General features: G+C 39.7%; 1 protein-coding gene across 6 annotated transcripts in view; it reads right to left on the minus strand.

Annotated features, from left to right (window-relative positions):
* CSMD3 (CUB and Sushi multiple domains 3) overlaps positions 1-20,444 on the minus strand; it is a 1,342,864-nt gene that overhangs the window by 676,347 nt on the left and 646,073 nt on the right. For all 6 annotated transcript variants that reach the window (XM_056522623.1, XM_056522621.1, XM_056522626.1 and 3 more), the window contains 3 exons: positions 12,024-12,145; positions 7,841-7,944; positions 7,412-7,524 (listed from right to left, as the gene is read on the minus strand). In XM_056522623.1, coding sequence (XP_056378598.1) covers positions 7,412-7,524; positions 7,841-7,944; positions 12,024-12,145 — 339 coding nt within the window. The remainder of the gene's footprint in view (positions 1-7,411; positions 7,525-7,840; positions 7,945-12,023; positions 12,146-20,444) is intronic.

Below are 20,444 nucleotides of genomic sequence, written 5' to 3' on the forward strand. Positions count from 1 at the left end.
CGACGGCCATGTCAGTGCAGCGCTCCCGGTCAGCGGGACCGACCGGGGCGCTGCAGGGAGAGAGGCGCCGTGAGCGCTCCGGGGAGGAGCAGGGACCCGGAGCGCTCGGCGTAACAGGTATATATATATATATATATATATATATATACACTTTGAAAAAAATTGGTCTTGTCTTTTTAGCAGTTTTTTTTGCTTAACATGTGATGCAGAATAACCAGAATAAAATTGCCCAGGTTTATCAATCTTCTTAAAACTAAAAATTTCTGGTTTTGCCAATAACAAACAATCACAGCTTATCAGACCCTCTGATCTTAACTCGGGGCTGCTATTTTAAATTTACAGGTGTCAGGCAAGTCTATGGACTACACTAATGATCGGGTCTTGTCAGGGCTAGGAATTGAGATGATGAACAATGGAACTGGCTGTCAGATTTGGTTCGAACCAAATACATTTTGTCCCCCAAAAATGTGCCCCATTTGCCTTGAAAATTTCTGTATGACACTTATGTTTCTCCTAGGACAGTATCCAAGCTTTTTAATGCCAAGACAACATAAACCTACCTAATCATATTTCCCTCTAAAGTAATTATTTTCATAAACCTGGGTGAATCTCCAGACTAGACCTTAAAATCTTCCAGACTAGAGATAACATAACTGATTTAGCAGAAATCAATGTTTGAATTTCCCCAAAGCTTCCCAACATTTTAGTAATCAAAAGAAGAATTAGGGGTTAGGGTTAGTGACCCTAACCCTACTAACCCTAACCTTAAACTATTCCCTAAACCTTTTTCTAATTGTTAACATGTTGAGTAGTTTTGGGGAAATTCAAACATTGATTAGTGCTATAAAGCATTTATCTCATCTCTAGTTTGGAAAGATGTTAAAGGGTCAATCCGCTCCCCAGCGTCCGCAACATTGAGTTCCTGAAAGCTGTGTGCGGGCTTCCGTGTTCACGCCCACCCCCTCGTGATGTCACAGACTGCCCCCTCAATGAAAGTCTATGGGAAGGGGGCGTGACGGCTGTCATGCCCCCTCCCATAGACTTGCATTGAGGGAGCGGGACGTGACGTCACATGACGGGGCGTGACGTCATGAGGGGGAGGGGGCGGCTTCTGTAGCCCACACATAGCTTTCAGGATTTCAGTGTTCTGGATTCTGGGGAGCGGAGTAACCCTTTAGGGTCTAGTCTTGATAAAAATAGGGTTATCCATGTTTTAATCCCTTAAGGACCAGGGTTTTTTCCATTTTTGCACTTTCATTTTTTCCTCCTTACATTTAAAAAATAATAACTTTAAAAATTTTGCACCTAAAAATCCATATGATGGCTTATTTTTTGCACCACCAATTCTACTTTGCAATGGTATCAGTCATGTTACCCAAAAATCTATGACGAAGTGGAGAAAAATCATTGTGCGACAAAATTGAAGAAAAACACAATTTTGCAGCTTTTGGGGGCTTCCGTTTCTACGCAGTAAATTTTTATGTAAAAATGACAACTTCTCTTTATTCTGTCGGTCCATATGATTAAAATGATACCCTACTTATATAGGTTTGATTTTAATGTACTTCTGGAAAAAATCATAACTACATGCAGGAAAATTTATAAGTTTAAAATTGTCATATTCTGACCCCTATAACTTTTTTTTTCGTGTACGGTGCGGTATGAGGGCTCATTTTTTGCGCTGTGATCTGAAGTTTTCAGTGGCACAAAATTTGTATTGATTGGACTTTTTGATTGCTTTTTATAATTGTTGGTATTATATAAAAAGTTACCAAAAATACACTATTTTGAAATTTGGAATTTTTTTGCGCGTACGTCATTGACCATGTGGTTTAATTAACAATATATTTAAAAAATTCTGACATTTCCACACTTGGCGATACCACATATGTTTATTTATTTTTTTTATTTACACTGTTTTTCTTTTTAAATGGGAAAAGGGCGGGGGGTGATTCAAACTTTTCTTAGGGAAGGGGTTAATTAATCTTGATTTTAATTAACTTTTTCCCAATTTTTTTGCAATTTTATAGCTCCCATAGGGGTTTATAACACTTCACACACTGATCTTTTACATTGATCATTGGCTTCTTATAGGAAACCATTGATCAATGATTCTGCCGCTTGACTGCTCATGCCTGGATCTCAGGCACTGAGCAGTCATTCGGCGATCAGACACCAGGAGGCAGGTAAGGGGACCCTCCTCGTGTCCTACAGCTTTTTGGGATGCTGCGATTTCACCGCGGCGGTCCCGAACAGCCCCCTGAGCTAACCGGCATTAGTTTACTTTCACTTTAGTCGCTGCGATCAACTTTGAATGCCGCGTCTAAAGGGTTAATAGCGTGCGGCACCGCGATCAGTGCCGCGTGCTATTAGCCACGGTCCTGGCCATTGTTAGAGGTCAGGCCCGACCCGCTATGACACGGGGCCATGCCATGGCCCGGCGTTATAGAAAGGGAAAGGACCCAGGACATACAGGTACGCCCTTGGTCCTTAACTGGTTAAAAAAAGGTGCAACTTTAGAAAAAAATATCCTCTAAGATGAAAATTGTGAGCAATCCCCCTTTCTCTATACAGGACTCACTGTAAGGTACATCATATAACATACAGAACAACATATAGAAAACATTCCTAAAAAATGTAGATTCTGTCAAACCCCACCTTTTGAAAAGCCACACCCAAACAAACCATGTACCATTGCGAGCTACACTTTAACAAACCATGCCCCATTGCAAGCTACACCCCCATATGCTGTGATGATGTTAGTAAAGTAATGATAATAAAGTCAAAAACTTTTAAATGTTGGCAAATATCAGTTAAGTTCTAACTCTGTTGATACTCCAACACATAATAGATCTTTCTGAGCAGCAGCAGACCTTTAAGAAGAAGGCTTTTAGGAAGAGGTCATCAATAACCTTGATTTGTAGATTTACAAATTGATTCCTGATCTGCCCACCGTAAGGACACAATGGGCAAATCACTTAGCCGAGTTTGTGAATCGCCATCAACGACACAGAACAAAAACTCTACAAATTGATTCACTTTTTCTATTGTAAAGGTTAGCAAATCAGTGGACTGTCTGAATCAGCAGCTTAGGGGGACCAATTCTTTACTTTTACTTTTAGTGAATGAAGAAAGAATAACAAGAGTTAAACTTTTACCACGACATTTAACAAACATTGTTTTATTGTGGAGCAAAGTGTGGGCCTGAAATAACCTAATAGGGGGACAGAGCCTGGACACAGTGCCATTGAGTAAAAAAGATAGACAGGGAAGTAGCCATAGTGAGTGAGAAGGTTGTATGAACCAGGGACTGCAGCTTTCCTGCCCCATAAGAAGATGCCAGTATTTTGAATGGCCCATAGTAGGGGGGATCCCTATTAGATATATTCAGTTGAGCACAGGCAGATTCAAGTTATACTCCTGGAATGGAGAATTACGAAACGTTATGCCTGGGCTGCAAAAAACAAACAAACAAATGAACCTTTACTCACCTTCCTCCGTTCCCCCATTGAACTGCTATCAGTCTTCAGTCCCCTGGTCTGGTCTTCTTCCTGCTTCCGTGTGCACGGATTGTCAAACTGCGGTCAGGGTACCGTGGGCTGCAGCAATGTCCCGCCTCGGCCGGTGAAAGGCTGAGCACAGTGTCATGTAAGGAGCCTGGGCCCCACCTTCTCCCTGCTGCTCGGGATCCTTACGTGACACTGTGCTCAGCCTATCACCAGCCAAGGCGGGACATTGCTGCAGCCCGCGATACCCTGACCGCAGTCTGACAATCCATGCACACGGAAGCAGGAAGAAGAACAGACCGGAAGACTGATAGCAGAACAATGGGGGAATGAAGGAAGGTGAGTTAAGTTTTTTTTGCAGCCCAATAGGATAAAGTAAAGCAGTGCTGGAGTACTCCTTAACCAAAAGATAAAGCTGTCTAACCTTGGTTTGGAATGAACTTTGCTAAAAGTTTAGTTTGTCATGAACTCAAACCTTGGGTAGGTTGTTTCTCTTAATGTAAGTTTAGTTAGAAAGAAGAAGGAATAATCACATAACCATAGCTCATAATACCTTGCAAACATCTCTCAAACAATCAGGAGGCAGTATAGTGTGATGTCGGAGCCACTACAAAAGCCCATGCACATACGGTAGCTTCTGCAGCCATTTTAGAGATTGATGTTAGGTGAAAATCTTTGTGGGGGACACTAGACAGTGAACAATACAGATAGGAGTAAAACCACACAGATATAATATGTGTAGTAAAGCAGCACAGAGCGTTCTGCATCTGTTCTGTCAGTGGAAAATCTGTTTTATTGGCAAGTTATGTATGACAGTTTTTTCCTAGTACACGAATTGTGAAAAATAAACATGCTTATAGGATTTTGTGTCACACTTTTTGCACATTCTAGGATGTGCACAAAATACAGTTGCACAAAATCCAGTCGAATCAGCCATTGTGTCTTTACTTTCCAGGGGCAAAACCCCAAAGGATAGGGGACAACATGTTGATCTGAGGAGGGGAGGGGGTTGATAGTTGGGACCCTCACCAGTCCATAGAATAGAGGTAAAATGTTACCTAGAAAGAACAGAGGGAAACACAAAGGAGCAGTCAGCTCTCCATTCATTGTTTTTGCGGCTTCCAAACATGACCAAGCATTGAGCACAAAATAACAATGTACTCAATATATACAAGTAGAGAGGTGGCACTCCAAAGATCCAGATAATGATTTTTTATTCACCCATTAGAGTAAACAATAGCTATGGTTCGATCTAACTATGAGACCTTTATTAAGCAATTACTTAAGAAAGGTCTCGTGGTGAGATTGAAAAGGAGCTATTGTTTGCTTTAATGGGTGCATAAAAAAAATCATTGTTTGGATCTTTGGAATGACGTCTCTCTATGGATATTGGCTTGATTAAAGGGCTTGGAGTTCAGCTCTATGAAGCAGAGCACCCACCAGTGCTTTAAGTCCCAGTCACAGTGACAGTTGTAATGGTTTACCTTCAGATATGTATGTACATACACTACGTACAGTACATCCAGTAGCAGGAGCTCTTATCTTTGACAGGAGTCAATGTACCTGTAAATATCTTCCATGCCTTACATTGATAGCATATGTCTCCATGGAAGGTACACACAGGAACAAGTACTTCTGATACAGGCCAGACACCCTGCTCCTGTACACTGGCCCAGAGGTAAGCAGCGATGCTGTGCTCATTGACACTTATACTCAACTCAGCCAAGTCTGAATACGCCATTAAATCCGAACTGAAATGAAGGCTGATTCAAGACAAATCCAATCATCTAATCCGATCTGCTGTGGAGCACAAACTATACTTATGTAACAACATATGTAGAAAGTTAATTCTGGAGTTAAGAAGACTTTGTCAACAATGAGCATATCAGATTAGGTTCTAATATCCCATAACAAACAATTTACAATATTAGGCTATACATCCACAGGAATTAATGCAGAAGAGAATAAAAGGATCCCAACCCCTATATCAGGTTAAGTTATATTCAGCAATAAATATTCATTGACAATCAAAGGCTGGAACATTGTTCCCTGGGGTACATCTTGGCAGATGTTGCCCTGAAAGATCAATTCGCCATGTGATTTAATTATCAACTACTAAATATTGATGGCAGAACAAACAAACATATAAAAGCATCAACACGTTACACCTTGTATTGATCAAAGATCAACTTCACAGCAAGAGACACAAGTAACATGAATCCTACAGATGTGTTAGGTTCTTAAATTGTTAGTGTTATCTGTAAAATGTTTTGTCATGTGGTCCAGACATAAAAGTTTATATTACACTGGGACTCAGGACTGACACCTGATGCAGTCTTAACTTTTGACCTTGTCTGTACGTTATGCCAAATTTATTTTTACAAATACCACTTTAATCTGTTATAGAATCCTGATTGAGCTTTGGTAGAAGAGAGCCCAATGTTTGTGGTCCAACAGGGGCTTCCATCGGGCTCCATCAGTTCCCCCTTTCCCAAATAATTTATGTGTTGTCCAAAAGGCACCGACATTCCTAATATCAATTTCACCTCTTTTTTTTTTCTTCTTACAATATTTAGATTGCATACCTACAGATTATATATTCTACACTTAGTGTTGCAACAATTACAATAAATGAATCCTGTAAGCCATTTGTTTCACATTCAATATGCAAAGAAACTTGAATAGGTTTTGCACCTTAAACACTTTTCCGAGGTCTACAGGGTAGGTGATAAATGTATGATTGCCAAGGGCCCCATCTCTGAAACCCCACACAATCTCTAGAGCAGTGTGCATACTTGATCGCTACTCCCTTCTTTGTCTATTGGAGTGCCGAAGATAGCTAATAATAGTACTATTCGGCTATTTTCAGCACTTCTATAGACAATAAATAGATCATAGTAATAGAAATAGAGTCCAGTATGCTCACTGCTCCGCTATTCAGATGGGAGCTTTTAAAGGGGTACTCTACCCCCCTAGACATCTTATCCATTATTCAAAGGATATGGGATAAGATGTCTGATTTAGGGGAACTACCACTGGGAACCCCCGCAATCTCTTCTGCAGCACCCCCTGTCATCTGCTACATGGGGCGTACTTCACTCTGTGCCTGATGATAGGCGATACAGGGGACGGAGTATTGTCATGTCACGGCCCTGCCCCCTCGTGATGTCATGGCCCGCCCCCTCAATGCAAGTCTATGGGAGGGGGTTTGACGACCACTCCCATAGACTTGTATTGAGGGGGCCCACTCCCATAGACTTGTATTGAGGGGGAGAGCCGTAACATCATGAGGGGGCAGGGCCATGACATCACGATACTCCGGCCCCTATATCACCTGTTATCAGGCATGGAGTGAAGTTAGATCTGTGCAGCAGATGACAGGGGTTGCTGTAGGAGAGATCGCACGAGTTCCCAGCAGCGGGACCCCTGCGATCAGACATCTTATCCCCTATCCTTTGGATAGGAGGTAAGATGTCTGAGGGAGGAGTACCCCTTTAAAGTCACGTTCTTGAGATTGTGGGAGTGAGGTGCTGCAGTCAGATCTCCCAAGGTCAAAAAATTATCCCGATCCTGTGGATAGAGGCCCCATCTACTTTCTCATCCATGGAATGCTCCAGCCCTCACCTTCCTGGATGAATGCAAGTGACGGCCCGTTCAGCCATTCACTTGCTGTGGTGAAGACCGTCACTTGCTCTTGTCCAGGAAAGTTGGGACTGAAGAGTTCCGAGGAAGAGTAAGTGGAAGGAGCCCCACACAGGTGATCACCGGAGACCACAGTGGTCGGACCCCACGTGATCAGACACTTATTCCCTATCCTGAGGATAGAGGAGAAATGTCTGGTATGTTCAGTTCCCCTGACCATGCCTTTAAATATCATTTTGCAGAGGGAGTTTCTTTAACCTTACCTTTGTAGTTTACTTTAAATCCAATTGATCCAATACTGTCATCAGTTTGTAGATGTAACCACATCTGATTCTTTATGCTCACAATCAAGTCCGGAACAAAACTGCCAGATAACCTACATTAAAAAAAGAAGTTAAATGTATCATATCTATGGAATAATAATAATATTATTGTTATTACCACTTTTATATTTATGTAGTAGGAACAAATTCTGAAGCACTTTACAAATACACTTGGATAGATCAGAGCTCCTGCGTCAGCTTGAGGGTGGCCTACACAATATAATATGTCCAATTGGTGTATATGTACCGTATATGTTGTATATCTAAATAAAACATTATAAACTCTATAAGATCAGAAGAAAACTTGATGATAATCCCTCCTCCCCCTTTTTTCTACGAATACAACTTCAAAACAGAACAGACACTCACTGGTGCAAAACTGTCTTTGGATCTCCAACTTCTCCCCCATCACCAATGGTCAGAGTATCGTAGCCTATTTCAAGATCAAATTCTTCAAAATTTATTTGAATAACCTAGAGGGTGAAAAAAATTATGAAAAATCATATTTATTCCACAATAATATGATATAAAAATAAGAAGCAGTATTTCTTAGTCGGCGGTGACTGTGGTGACTCCAGCATTGTTCTAAAACTGCCTGTTTTTATTCTGACCTATATGTTACAGGATTTCAGGCTCTTTCTTCACCACTGAGCTCCTCTTATGAAATAGAAAATCTAAATAATGATCAGAGGCAGCAGAATACGGAGGCACCATGCGGTCAAATCTCTGCTATCTTATTCCTAAATTGATTTTTAATAGTGTATAATGTACAATAATATCATAGTCACAGAGATTTCAAGAAAACACAGAAAGCAAGAGAAAAATAGGGGTCCATGCAGCTCTGAGCGGTGAAAAACTGAGATGAATAATATATTGTTGTTGCTCAGCTGAAGCTCTTTCTTTGTATAGTCTAGTAATGTATACAGAATATTTCATAGATGTCCCCCACAGCTATGGATTATTTGTGTTTAATGTGAGTTAAACAACTTATTGTACAAAAAAAAGTCTGCCTTAAGTTAGACCAAGCTAATTCCATAATAAACCAAAGCAATAGGAAAACAAAATGTAAATAGTAACCAGATGCCCAGGTGGTCCATAAAACCAAGCAAAACCAATCCCCTTAAAGGGGTACTCCATTGCTCAGCAGACCTTTAAAAGTCAATGAGTAGCAAAATCTGCTGCCAATTTCCTATGCATTAAATGTGCAGTGGATTATGTATGGGAACATAACCTTAAACGGGTACTCCATTGTTCAGCATTTGGAACAAATTGTTCCGAATGCTGGAGCCAGCGCTGGGAGCTTGTGACATCATAGCCCCACCCCATCATCGCATCACGCCATGCCCCCTCAATGAAAGTCTATGGGAGGGGGTGTGACGGCTGTCACGGCCCCTCCCATAGACTTGCATTGAGGGGGTGTGGTGGGATGTCATGAGGGGCGGGGCTATGACATCAAAAGATCCCGGCGCTGGCTCCAGCATTCGGAACAATTTGTTCCAAATGCTGAACAATGGAGTACCCGTTTAAGGTTATGTTCCCATACATAATCCACTGCACATTTAATGCATAGGAAATTGGCAGCAGATTTTGCTACTCATTGACTTTTAAAGGTCTGCAGCAAATCTGCAATAGTGGAGGATGTGAAGATTTGCTGCTGACCCATTGAAGTTAATAGGTAGAAAAATCTGCAGTGGATTTCTTGCACATAAAATCTACAGAGGAATGTGTACATGTTAACATACCATAAAGGGCAGTCCAACATAAGTGTCCCAAGTGTCAGATCATAGAGGGGTCTGATCCCTGAGATCCCATCCAACTGCATTCTCAAAAATGAGTATCCGAGTCTCCCATTGGAATGGACAGCTAGGTTGGGCATGTGTGAGGCCACCCCATTCATTGTCTTTGGAAGTACCAAAGGTAGCCAAGTAGAGCGCTCAGCTCTGTACAGCACGCATATTGACAGTAAATTGAGTGGCATCGCTCAGCCAAACACTGCTGTATCCAGGCTGAGTATCCCTTAGTTATGCCAAGACTGACACCAAGTAGTGTTGCCAGTGGGGACCAGTCAGAACAGTGGCAGCAGTGGTTTTAGGATGAGAAATATATAAAAAAAATAGTCCACTGTTTTTTAGTCAAATAGTGCCAAAAAGTTACACAGATCTGTAAAGAACATCTATTTGAAAATCTTAATCTTTCCAGTACTGATCAGCCTATGTATACTCAAGAGGAAGTTGTATAGTTCTTTCCAGTCTGACCACAGTGTTTTCTGCTTCCACCTCTGTCCATGTCGTGATCTGTCCTGCTCTGGACAGTTCCTGACATGCACAGAGGTAGCAGCAGAGAGCACTGTGGTCAGACAGAGAAGAACTTCACAACTTCCTCTGGAGCATACAGCAGCTGATAAGTACTGAAAGGATTAAAGAAGTATCTTAGATTGCGGGGGATAGCTTTTGGCTATATCTGGTTCTCCCATACAGATACATGGAGGGGGCATGTTAGAAACCGCTTTGTGCGGGGAGCGACACGCCCCATTCCTGGTGAGAGCCAGGGACCAGTGCAGGAGATCACGGGAGACATCCTTTGTAGGGGGATAAGTTTTGCTGCTTGATAGTTCTCCTTTATGCTTTTTAAATAGAAATTGATTCAAAAATATGTATAACTTTCTGGTTAACTTTAAAAAAAAATTATTTTTTCCCGTCTGGAATACCCCTTTAAATTCTCTCTAAATACAAAGTTAGGATTTACTGAGATGTTTCACATGTCAATCTTATATAAAATTCCATTGTATGTGATTCTGCAGCTCAGTTCCAATGAAGGACAAGAGTGCCACCATTTTTAGAAGAAGTTAGCTCTGTTTTTTAATTCCTGAATAACCCCTTTAAGGTGACATCTATAAAACTAGAAGGGTCGTGTTATGAAAAGCCCATTGTCCAATGTGCATAACTAACCAATGCTTTTAGAATAATATTGTAACCAAATTCATATTCAAATAATCTCCGCATTTTATTTTAACAGATTTATATTACGGGTGAACTGAGAGGAACAGAGCTGTCACCCATCACCCATAAAATAAAATAAATAAAATAAAGCAATATTAGAGGCATTAAATTTCCTGTACTTTTGTGACAAGCTGCTATGTTCGTAATCTTAAACATAGTTCTATGCCTGAAAGAAAGCGCTAATGATACATGAGAGCAATCAATTGCACCAAGAACATTAGGAATCTGAGCAATGTTGTAAAAGTCATGTTTAATTCCAGCCTCACTGCAAGGCTCTGTGGGGAACTTAATGAACAGTTTTTAATACCTGCTTTAATATCAAATAAAAGGCTGAAAGCAATGTAGTGAAAAAAATAATTCTGCCAGAAAAGTCTTCTATTTGTCCTACTCTGAGGTTTTTAAGAGCTTAGAAAGATCACAGATTTTATTTATTTATTTTTCTATATATGAACGGTCGCTTTTTTGTGCTATACACTCCAATTGATCATAACAAAAACAGATTATCGCAGTATACAAGTGACAGCCTGCAATTTGGATTACAACTGGATCCATGTAGACACATATTGTATAGCATGGATTTTTTCCAATAGAAAAATTATATTAATCTATTTATGTATGTATTTATTAAAGGAGATGTATCATGAACAAAAACGCCCCCATGACCTCCTGTACGGGGCCCTGGATCTCCCCGGGAATGGGGCATGTCGACCCCCAGACGAAGCAGGGGCCAACACGCTCCCCCATATATCGCTGTGGGAGAGAAATTCGGCTATCTTCAGCTCTCCTATACAGATATATAGAGATGAGCGAACTTACAGTAAATTCGATTTGTCACGAACTTCTCGGCTCGGCAGTTGATGACTTATCCTGCATAAATTAGTTCAGCTTTCGGGTGCTCTCGTGGGCTGGAAAAGGTGGATACAGTCCTAGGAGACTCTTTCCTAGGACTGTATCCACCTTTTCCAGCCCACCGGAGCACCGGAAAGCTGAACTAATTTATGCAGAATAAGTCATCAACTGCCGAGCCGAGAAGTTTGTAACAAATCGAATTTAGTGTAAGTTCGCTCATCTCTAGAGATATATGAAAGGGGCGTGTTGGCCACTTCTCCGTGCAGGTGTAGACATGCTACATTCTTGGGGAAAGCCGTGAGCCCCGTACAGGAGATTGTGTGGGTCCCAGTAACTCCTTAGGGCACTGTTTACCAGTCATATACTATCAATATTCTCGGAATGTGCTTGAAAATTATCCTTATACAGTACATATGCAACCCATATGGTACGGCACAAAGCATCATTTAAAATAAGGTTGACCCTGATATTATTAGCAACATTTTTGCACTTCATTACAGATAGATAGATAGATAGATATGAGATAGATAGATAGATAATAGATAGATATGAGATAGATAGATAGGTAGATATGAGATATATATATATATATATATATATATATATATATATATGAGATAGATAGACAGACAGAGAGACAGCTAGACAGATAGATAGATAGATAGATAGATAGATAGATAGATAGATAAAATATAATCACTTGCCTTGTTAGTATTTTCCGCAGTGATGACCCATACACACTGGGCATTGCTATCATATTGAAATGGAAAATTTGGAGATGTAAATGTGCCACTTGGACCTTGGAGATTAGACCCACATGTTTTAACTGAAAAAGAAAGAAATTATTTATTAGTGACAAGAAAATAGTACAGTCTAACTCTATTTTTAGTGAATGAACATTACTAAAAGCACAGGAACCACCTCCTCAGTGCGAGGAGTTTTGTAAGCAACATCTCCTATTTCCTGGTTTTGAGTGGGCTTAGACCATAAAATTGCATTTATTTCTATGTTACTATTTATTTATTTGTTTAATTTGGTGCAATATACACATTTCCCATACAATATAATGTCATGTATTTTTTTCTTTAAATACTATATTTAGTCATTCCTGTACTATTACATCTATATATTTATGCATGCATTGACAACTGGATGCTACAATTCCCTTTGCCAAAGATTTGTGTTCTCAACAATATAATTAGGAAGTGTCAGGCTGTATACTGTCCAACCACTATAACTGGTAACAGTAACTGGTTTTCAATTGCATTATAACTGCACAATGTAGAGTCTTAAAGGAAAATAGTAATCTGTTCACCCACAGTAAACACAATACACTAGGTTATAGGATGCATGAACAGGAGACCGATGAGGGGTTAATAGGTTAAATACATACCTGCACTCCTGAGGTCTGTCCCTCCGAAGATCAGCATCCATCTTCAGTTAATTGTGCACTGGAGGCAGGCTCTCCAGCTCAATTTGAATATTTATTGTCGCGGGTCACATCAGCGCTGAGTCGGCGCAGCGCTGACATGACCTGTGACAATTAATATTTGTATTGAGCCAGTGGGCCCGCCTCCAGCGCACAATTCAGTGAAGATGGATGCTGATCTTCGGAGGGACAGACCTCAGGAGTGCAGGTATATATTTTATCTATTAACCCCTCATCGGTCTCCTCTTCACCCACAGTATTGGGTTTAGTGTGGATAAACAGTTGACCATTTTCCTTTAAGGATAATGCTTCAAATTGTTATCTTATGGGAAAGGCAAAAATGTTTACTAAAGCAAACAGAGAGAACTAACTGGTCATCTTTACAGTGTTGTCCATTTCCTTAATAAATCATTTCTGAATAGTAGATAATTATGTAAATTAAAACACATGAAATCATTTGACCCAAAGGTACACATACACTATAGACAAACGTTAGCCAAACCTGCCAAATTTAGCAGATTCTGCCAATTGTCTAAAGTGTATGGCGGCCTCCCAGTAGATGATGACCAGGGGGAGAAGGGTTTGGGCAAATTGGATTTTAAAGTGGTACTTTTTTTTTTTTTTTTTAATCGACTGGTGCCAATACGTTAAACAGATTTGTAAATGACTTCTATTAAAAAATCTTTACCCTTCCAGTACTTTTAAGCAGCTGTATGCTAAAGAGGAAATTCTTTTCTTTTTGAATTTCTTTTTTGTCTTGTCCACAGTGCGGTCTACTGACACCTTTGTCCGTATCAGGAAATGAGAATTCCTGAGACAGGCATCAGGTGTCAGCAGAGAGCACTGTGGACAAGACAAAAAAGAAATTCAAAAAGAAAATATTTTCCTCTGTAGCATACAACTGCTAAAAAGTACTGGAGGGGTAAAGATTTTTTAATAGAAGTCATTTACAAATCTGTCACCAGTTGATTTTTAAAACAAATGCTATCCACTGGAGTACCCCTTTAACCGCCTGACCCTATTGTTCTAGAAGACATAAGCTGTCGCTCAAGCTGTTTTACTGCAAATTACCCCTCTGCTCTCCATAGAGGATACCTGAAATTCAGCCTTGCCTAATGTTTACATGCTGAATGAACATTCTGCTATAAGCTACCAAAAATGAATGGCCCCTCTCTATTACACCTAAATATAATTAAAACCTTTAACCCCCCCCCCCCCCAAAAAAAAAAAAAAATACAAAATAAATAACTTTAATAACCTGTTAACTTTGTAACTGAACCAGTAATGCTGCATTTATACCTATAAAGAAACAGTGCGACTGCAGTTCACTCATTGTTTATAAAAAACATGAAAAATAGAAAGAGGTTATTATTATTTTAAAAACTAATTAAACTATTTTCCTCTTCCTTCTTTCCAATACATGGAGTCCTCAGGGTTTCCGGGGTTATGACAGGAAAGTCAATGAAAATTTATATGAATAGTCTATCAGTGGAAGACAGTCAGTTTTTACTTTCCCAGTACAAACCTTCCTCTTAATAAAGTTGACATATAAACCACCATTTAATAACCTTAATAAAACATTTAAACCACACAATCTATCTACAATGAAATTTTATTTAAAACGGGTATTTGTGCATCCCCACTAGACCGAGCTCACGCCTGGACGATACAGTATATATCAAGAATTGGGAACAACTGCTAACTGCAAATTCATGGTGTATGATGAATAAATTTTTGTAATATGAAAAAAAAAAGAGTTTTAAACAAACAAGCAAAACATTAACCCCTTAAAGACACAGCCCGTTTTGGCCTTGAGTACGCAGCCAATTTTAATTGGCTGCGTACTTAAGGCCAAAACGGGCTGTGTCTTTAAGAGGTTAATGTTTTGCTTGTTTGTTTAAAACTCTTTTTATTTCATATTACAAAAAGTAATTTTTTAGCATTTTCGTTTTTTCCTCCTCACCTTCTAAAAATCATAAATCTTATATTTCCTTCCACAGATGAGTGTGAGGGCTTGTTTTTTTGCGCAACCAGTTGTCTTTTGTAAAGACATCAATAATTATACCATAAAATGTATGGCAACATTTTTAAAACACTATTTATGTGTTGAAAAGAAAACCGCAATTTTTGGAAAGTTTTGTTTTCACGCTGTACAATTTACGGTAAAAATGACATATTTTCTTTATTCTGTGGGTCAATACAATTAAAATGATACCCATGATTACATACTTTTCTATTATTGTACCGCTTTTAAAAAAAAAATCAAAATTTTTAACCAAATTAGTGCTTTTAAAATCCCTTTATTTTGACGGCCTATAACTTTAACATTTTTCTGTATAAGCAGCACTAAGGGGCTTATTTTTTGCCCTGTGATCTGTACTTTTTATTGATACCACATTTGCATATATGAAACTTTTAATTCATTTAATCATTTTTTTTGAATATTATGTGACAAAAAAGCAGCAATGTTTTTTGTTTTTTTTAACGTTTACGCTGTTCCCCTTATGGGATCAATAACATTATATTTTGATAGTTCGGACATTTATGCACGCAGAGATAGCAAATATGTTTATACATTTTTTTTACACTTTCTGGGGGTAAAATGGGAAAAAGGGATGATTTACATTTTTTATTGGGGATGGGGATTTTTTCACATATTTTTACTTTCTTTTTAAATGTATTTATTACTTTTTTTTTTTACACTTTAAAGGAAAACTGTCAGAATAGTCACCCGCACAAACCAGTGGTACTGCCTGGTAGTGTGGGTGATGCTGAAAAAAAGCGATGCTTACAATGCCTAGATCCGTTACTCCGTTCGTCTGATATTTCCTTCTTTCTGAATGTGCAAATTAGCAGTAAGTGGCACAGGCGGGGTTACGAATCAGCCTTCGGGCACTGTGACGTCAGCACTGTTTCTTCGGCTCTCGACCAGGCTAATCATTCTTCACTGCCTCCCTCTACCTCTCTACCTCCTTCCCGCTCTGTAACCTCGTTTACTGTGCATGTTCAGCCTCCTGGCTAAACCCGGAATTGGGCTCAGTGCGGTTATGAAGCCTGTTATGAAGCCACTCTGAGGCTGCTTCTGGGTGTAGCCAGACGGTTGCACATGCGCAGTAAATGCAATTACAGGGAGGAGGGGGAGAGGTGGAGGGGGTCAGTAAATAAGGATTAGCCGGGCCGAGAGCCAAAGAAACAGTGGTGATGTCACAGTGCCAGAAGGCTGAATCGTAACCCTGCTCATGCCACTTACTGCTAATTTGCACATTCAGAAAGAAGGAGATATCAGACGAATGGAGCAAAAAATCTAGGCATTGTAGACATCGTTTTTCTCAGCGTCACCCGCACTACCAGGCAGTACCACTGGTTTGTGCTGGTGACTATTCGGACAGTTTTACTTTATTAGTCCCCATAAGGGAATATTAATAGCAATCAGTTGATTGCTAATACTGTTCAGTGCTATGCATAGGGCATAGCACTGATCAGTGTTCTTTTGCTCAGGTCTGCTTGATCTCAGACCTCAGTGCCGCGGGCGATCCGTTCATCCATTTTACTGAACTCACTGCCGCAGATGCAGTGATCTGTATTGATCACTGCATCTGAAGGGGTAATGGTGGACATCAGCGTAATCACTGATGTCTGCCATTACCAGCGGGTCCCTGGCTGTTGATAGCAGCCAGGACCTGCCGCGCATGACACAAGTACCACACCAGTGCTCGCAGTCATGTACAGGTTGTAAATGTACGTCCTGGTGAGTTAAGCACCAGGGCACAAGGATGTACATTTACATCCTGTGTCGTTAAGGGGTTAAATATATAAAGAATTTTAATACGCAACAAGAAATCATAGCACACAAACTAATATTACAAGAGACTCTTGAAACCTTTAAGGTTAAAATAATGATGTGTAAATCCTAAAAATATATATATATATATATATATATATATATATATATATATATATATATATATATATAAATATATATTGACTATAGATGAACAAACTTTTAAAAAGTTAGATTTTGACGGTTTTCTGAACTAGTTCTGTCCCAACTGTACATCAGAAATAGCCCAAAATGTATCTAAGAGCCCTAAAAGTGTATGTCTAAGAGTGTATCTATTGACTTCTGAGCTGTTTTTAGGAAAACTTAATAAGCTATAGCAATATGCATAGCTATGGGTAAAAGGATGGTACCTGGTGGTATCTATCAGGTGCAATAAATGCATTCTGTACGAGCAGGTTTTTTAAAGCTATTTAAAACTAATGCCTAAAAATATCTCTTTTTGGGAGTAGCAACAGGTTTTGTGCCTGGAAAAAAAGAAGCAGTGGCAACTTACAAGCTGTGAAATATGATAGGGGAAGAGCAACAGGACTAGCATCCTAGAAAGTGTTAAAAAAAACTGTCTCACTCAATTAATAATTAAAACAGGTTTTGCACTGACAGAACAGATGCAAAACACTCTCTGGTGTTTTACTACAATTATTATATTTGTGAGATCTGTGTTGTTCTCTGATCAATGTCCCTCACAGAGATCTTCATCTCATGTCTGCTATCTCTAAAATTGCTGTTAAAGCTTTGTGCATAGGTGTTTATTGTGGCATCATCCTTATTCTGCCTTCTGATTGTCATGTAATCCTTCTTCACTCTCCTTTCTGCCATTTGACTGATGGTATTTTAGCAGGTTCTGCAGAACCAAACTTCCTGAAGTGTAATCTTAACATAGACTAAGTGTACATTTGGAGAAATTGACAAAACAATATCACAGAGACAGATAAGACAGATTGCATCCAGCACTGAGTAATCCCTAAAAACAGAGAACCCAACAAATATCAACCTCATAAAGAACTAGCCATCCTAAATTAACAACAGGTCCCAAGTCTAACCACAACTGAGAGTGCTTTAATACCAAGTGACTTGAATACAGAGAACATATGTTCTATGACAAAATATCATATTTATAGGGGTATACTATGCACCAGCCTATAACTGTTTTTTACCCCAACATCCTTGTTAAAATGAGGGTGCTTGTAAGTGTGTGTGTGTATACTCCGATAAACTCTGGCCCTACAAAAGCCGCTGCGGTTCATGTAACTGCAGCGGCTTCTGCTGGGCCAGAGTCCCTCCCGCTGCCATCAGATTCCCTCCCCATCCCCGGCTTTCGTATTTACTTGTCCAGGGGCGAGCTCCTGCAGGCTCCAGCGGCATCCTATGCTGTCGCTGTGTGCTGTGCAATGACGAGTGTTGTCACGTTAAGCACATCACTCATCAGCGCACAGTGACAGCACAGGCGTGCCCCTGGACAGGTAAATATGAAAGCCGGCGATAGGGAGGGAATTGGGTGGCGGCGGGACTCTGGCCCCGCAGAAGCCATTGCAGTTACATGATTTAAAGCGACCTCTTTAAATCATTGAACCACAGCGGCTTCTGCGGGGCCATAAAGAGTTTCAACATTCAGATAGGCTTTAAGATAAAAATGTTAGCTTAAAAAATGCATGTAATACGACAATAAATACGGTACATAATTTTTTTCTTATAAGACTTCTTTACCGATGAATTTGTGAATTTGTTAAAAAAAATAATAACCAGTTTTAATTTACTAGCATTGTTCTATGTCCCCTTTCTTAGTACACTTTGGGGTACAAATAAGAGATCAGGGCCGCTGGGGATACAAAGCCAAATTACATTTACATTTGAGATAAATAGCCCCCAGTATGGTGAGATCCAGGAATCAAAGATACAATTTAAGTTCTGAGTCCTTAAGAAAAAGGAAAATGATGCACTAAAGAGGTACTCTGGAGGAAAGAAAAATATTTTCAAATAAACTGGTGCCAGAAAAATATACAGATTGGTAAATTACTTCTATATAAAAATCTTAATCCTTCCAGTACTTATCAGCTGCTGTGTGCTCCAGAGGAAGTTAGTTGTGTAGTTCTTTACAATCGGACCACAAAGCTCCTATTATGCCACCTGCCCCCCAGAAAGGTCTGATATTTATTTCCCCATTCTTTCAATGATTTATTGGTCAATACCCTCCTACAATAATTTGCTTACAATGGAGAGAGGAGTTCTGCACAGTTTCTTGTCAATAGAAAAAGGCTTGGGACCAACCATTATGGAGCCCTTCTCTCCAAGGACTTCAAAACAAGGACCCTAAAGACTATCCGAGGACCCCATGTATGGTCTGCCTGGTATGTACAACCTTGGAAATTAGGTTTTACGTAGATGACCAAGGACAAAGGGGTTAAAGGGGTACTCCGGTGGAAACCTTTTTTTAAATGAACTGGTGCCAGAAAGTGAAACATATTTGTAAATGATATTCAAGACGTTCGGCATTGCTTACTTCTATACCTTCGGCGAACGGACTCTAAGTCGCTGTAGCGGTAATGGGTATGATTGCTCGGACACATATAAGAAATAACCTTGGTGCACTTGATAGAAGAATGAAAAAGTCGGCACTCACCAGTATTTCAATTCAGCAAAATTTATTGCACATATTCACAGCCTAGTACATGTACAAGGGAGGACAGCAGATGGTACCGGGGGGGTATCACAGAGAGGCGACACCGGGGTTTCGCACTGAATAGTGCTTCAACGGGCCTCTCTCAAAACCGGAATGTGTCATCATACAGGTGAGTAATCACTTACACCAATCACCGTTTCTTACACCTTGTGACGTTAAAAAAGAAGGAGGTTTGCTATTTCTAGCTTAACCCTACAGCGACCTCTACTGCTAAACAGACCTGACAAGTAACCATCTTGAGCTTTTTTAGAAGCAAACTGAGACATCTACTTTATCATTGAGTCCAAGAACCCCTGTGGCTTCAGTAGCTAGAATCCAGTTTGTCTCTCTTCTTAAAAGATTCTTATCTGATTTTATTCCTGGTTTCGCAGTGACTCTTTCTAGTCTGGCAAACCTGAGGGATTCATGACTCCCTCCATGGGCTTCCATTACATGGGAGATGAATCTAGATGCTCCCTTCTTAGTGCGCAGAGAGTAAAAATGCTCTCTAATTCTGGCGCATAATTGTCTAATCGTCTAGCCACACGGGCAAAAGATGACATATACAATATTCTTTGATCTACATGTGATCAGCTCTTGAACAGTATGTGTTATAAGACCTATCCTGAATGTTCTTAAACCCAAATTGTACTTGCAAAAGTTGCAACTTTTACATTGAAAATTCCCTACTGGTATCTGATCTGTTAGCCAATCCGTTTTTTTCTTTTTTTCTTTTTCACTCTGCTTTTTTTGTGCTTGTTTAATTGTATCACCTATAGTTTTAGTTTTCCTATAGGAAATTCGTGGTTTATTCTCTGCCATTTCTTTCAGGTCTTCATCTGTTTCTATTATGTACCAATTTCTTCTAATAGTATTTCTAGTATTTTATTAACTGGTGAATTTTTCTTTGTGCGTTTTTTGTTGTTGTTTTTTTGGCCATAATAAATCTATTCTTTGATTCCTATCTGCTTTTTCCTTTCCCTTCTTAATCAGGGCTGCTGGATAGTCTCTGTCTAACAGTCGTTCCTCCAATTCTGTTGCCTGCCTTTGGTAGGTCTCATCTTGCATATTATTTATTTTAAGACGCAGGAATTGCCCATATGGAATTCCATTTTTTACCGCTTGGGTATGGGAACTCTGATAAGGGAGTATAGTATTTTTGGCTACTTCTTTCCTGTACCCTTCACTTATTAGGCTAT

Source organism: Hyla sarda, chromosome 5, assembly GCF_029499605.1.
Source record: "Hyla sarda isolate aHylSar1 chromosome 5, aHylSar1.hap1, whole genome shotgun sequence".
Taxonomy (NCBI): Eukaryota; Metazoa; Chordata; class Amphibia; order Anura; family Hylidae; genus Hyla; species Hyla sarda.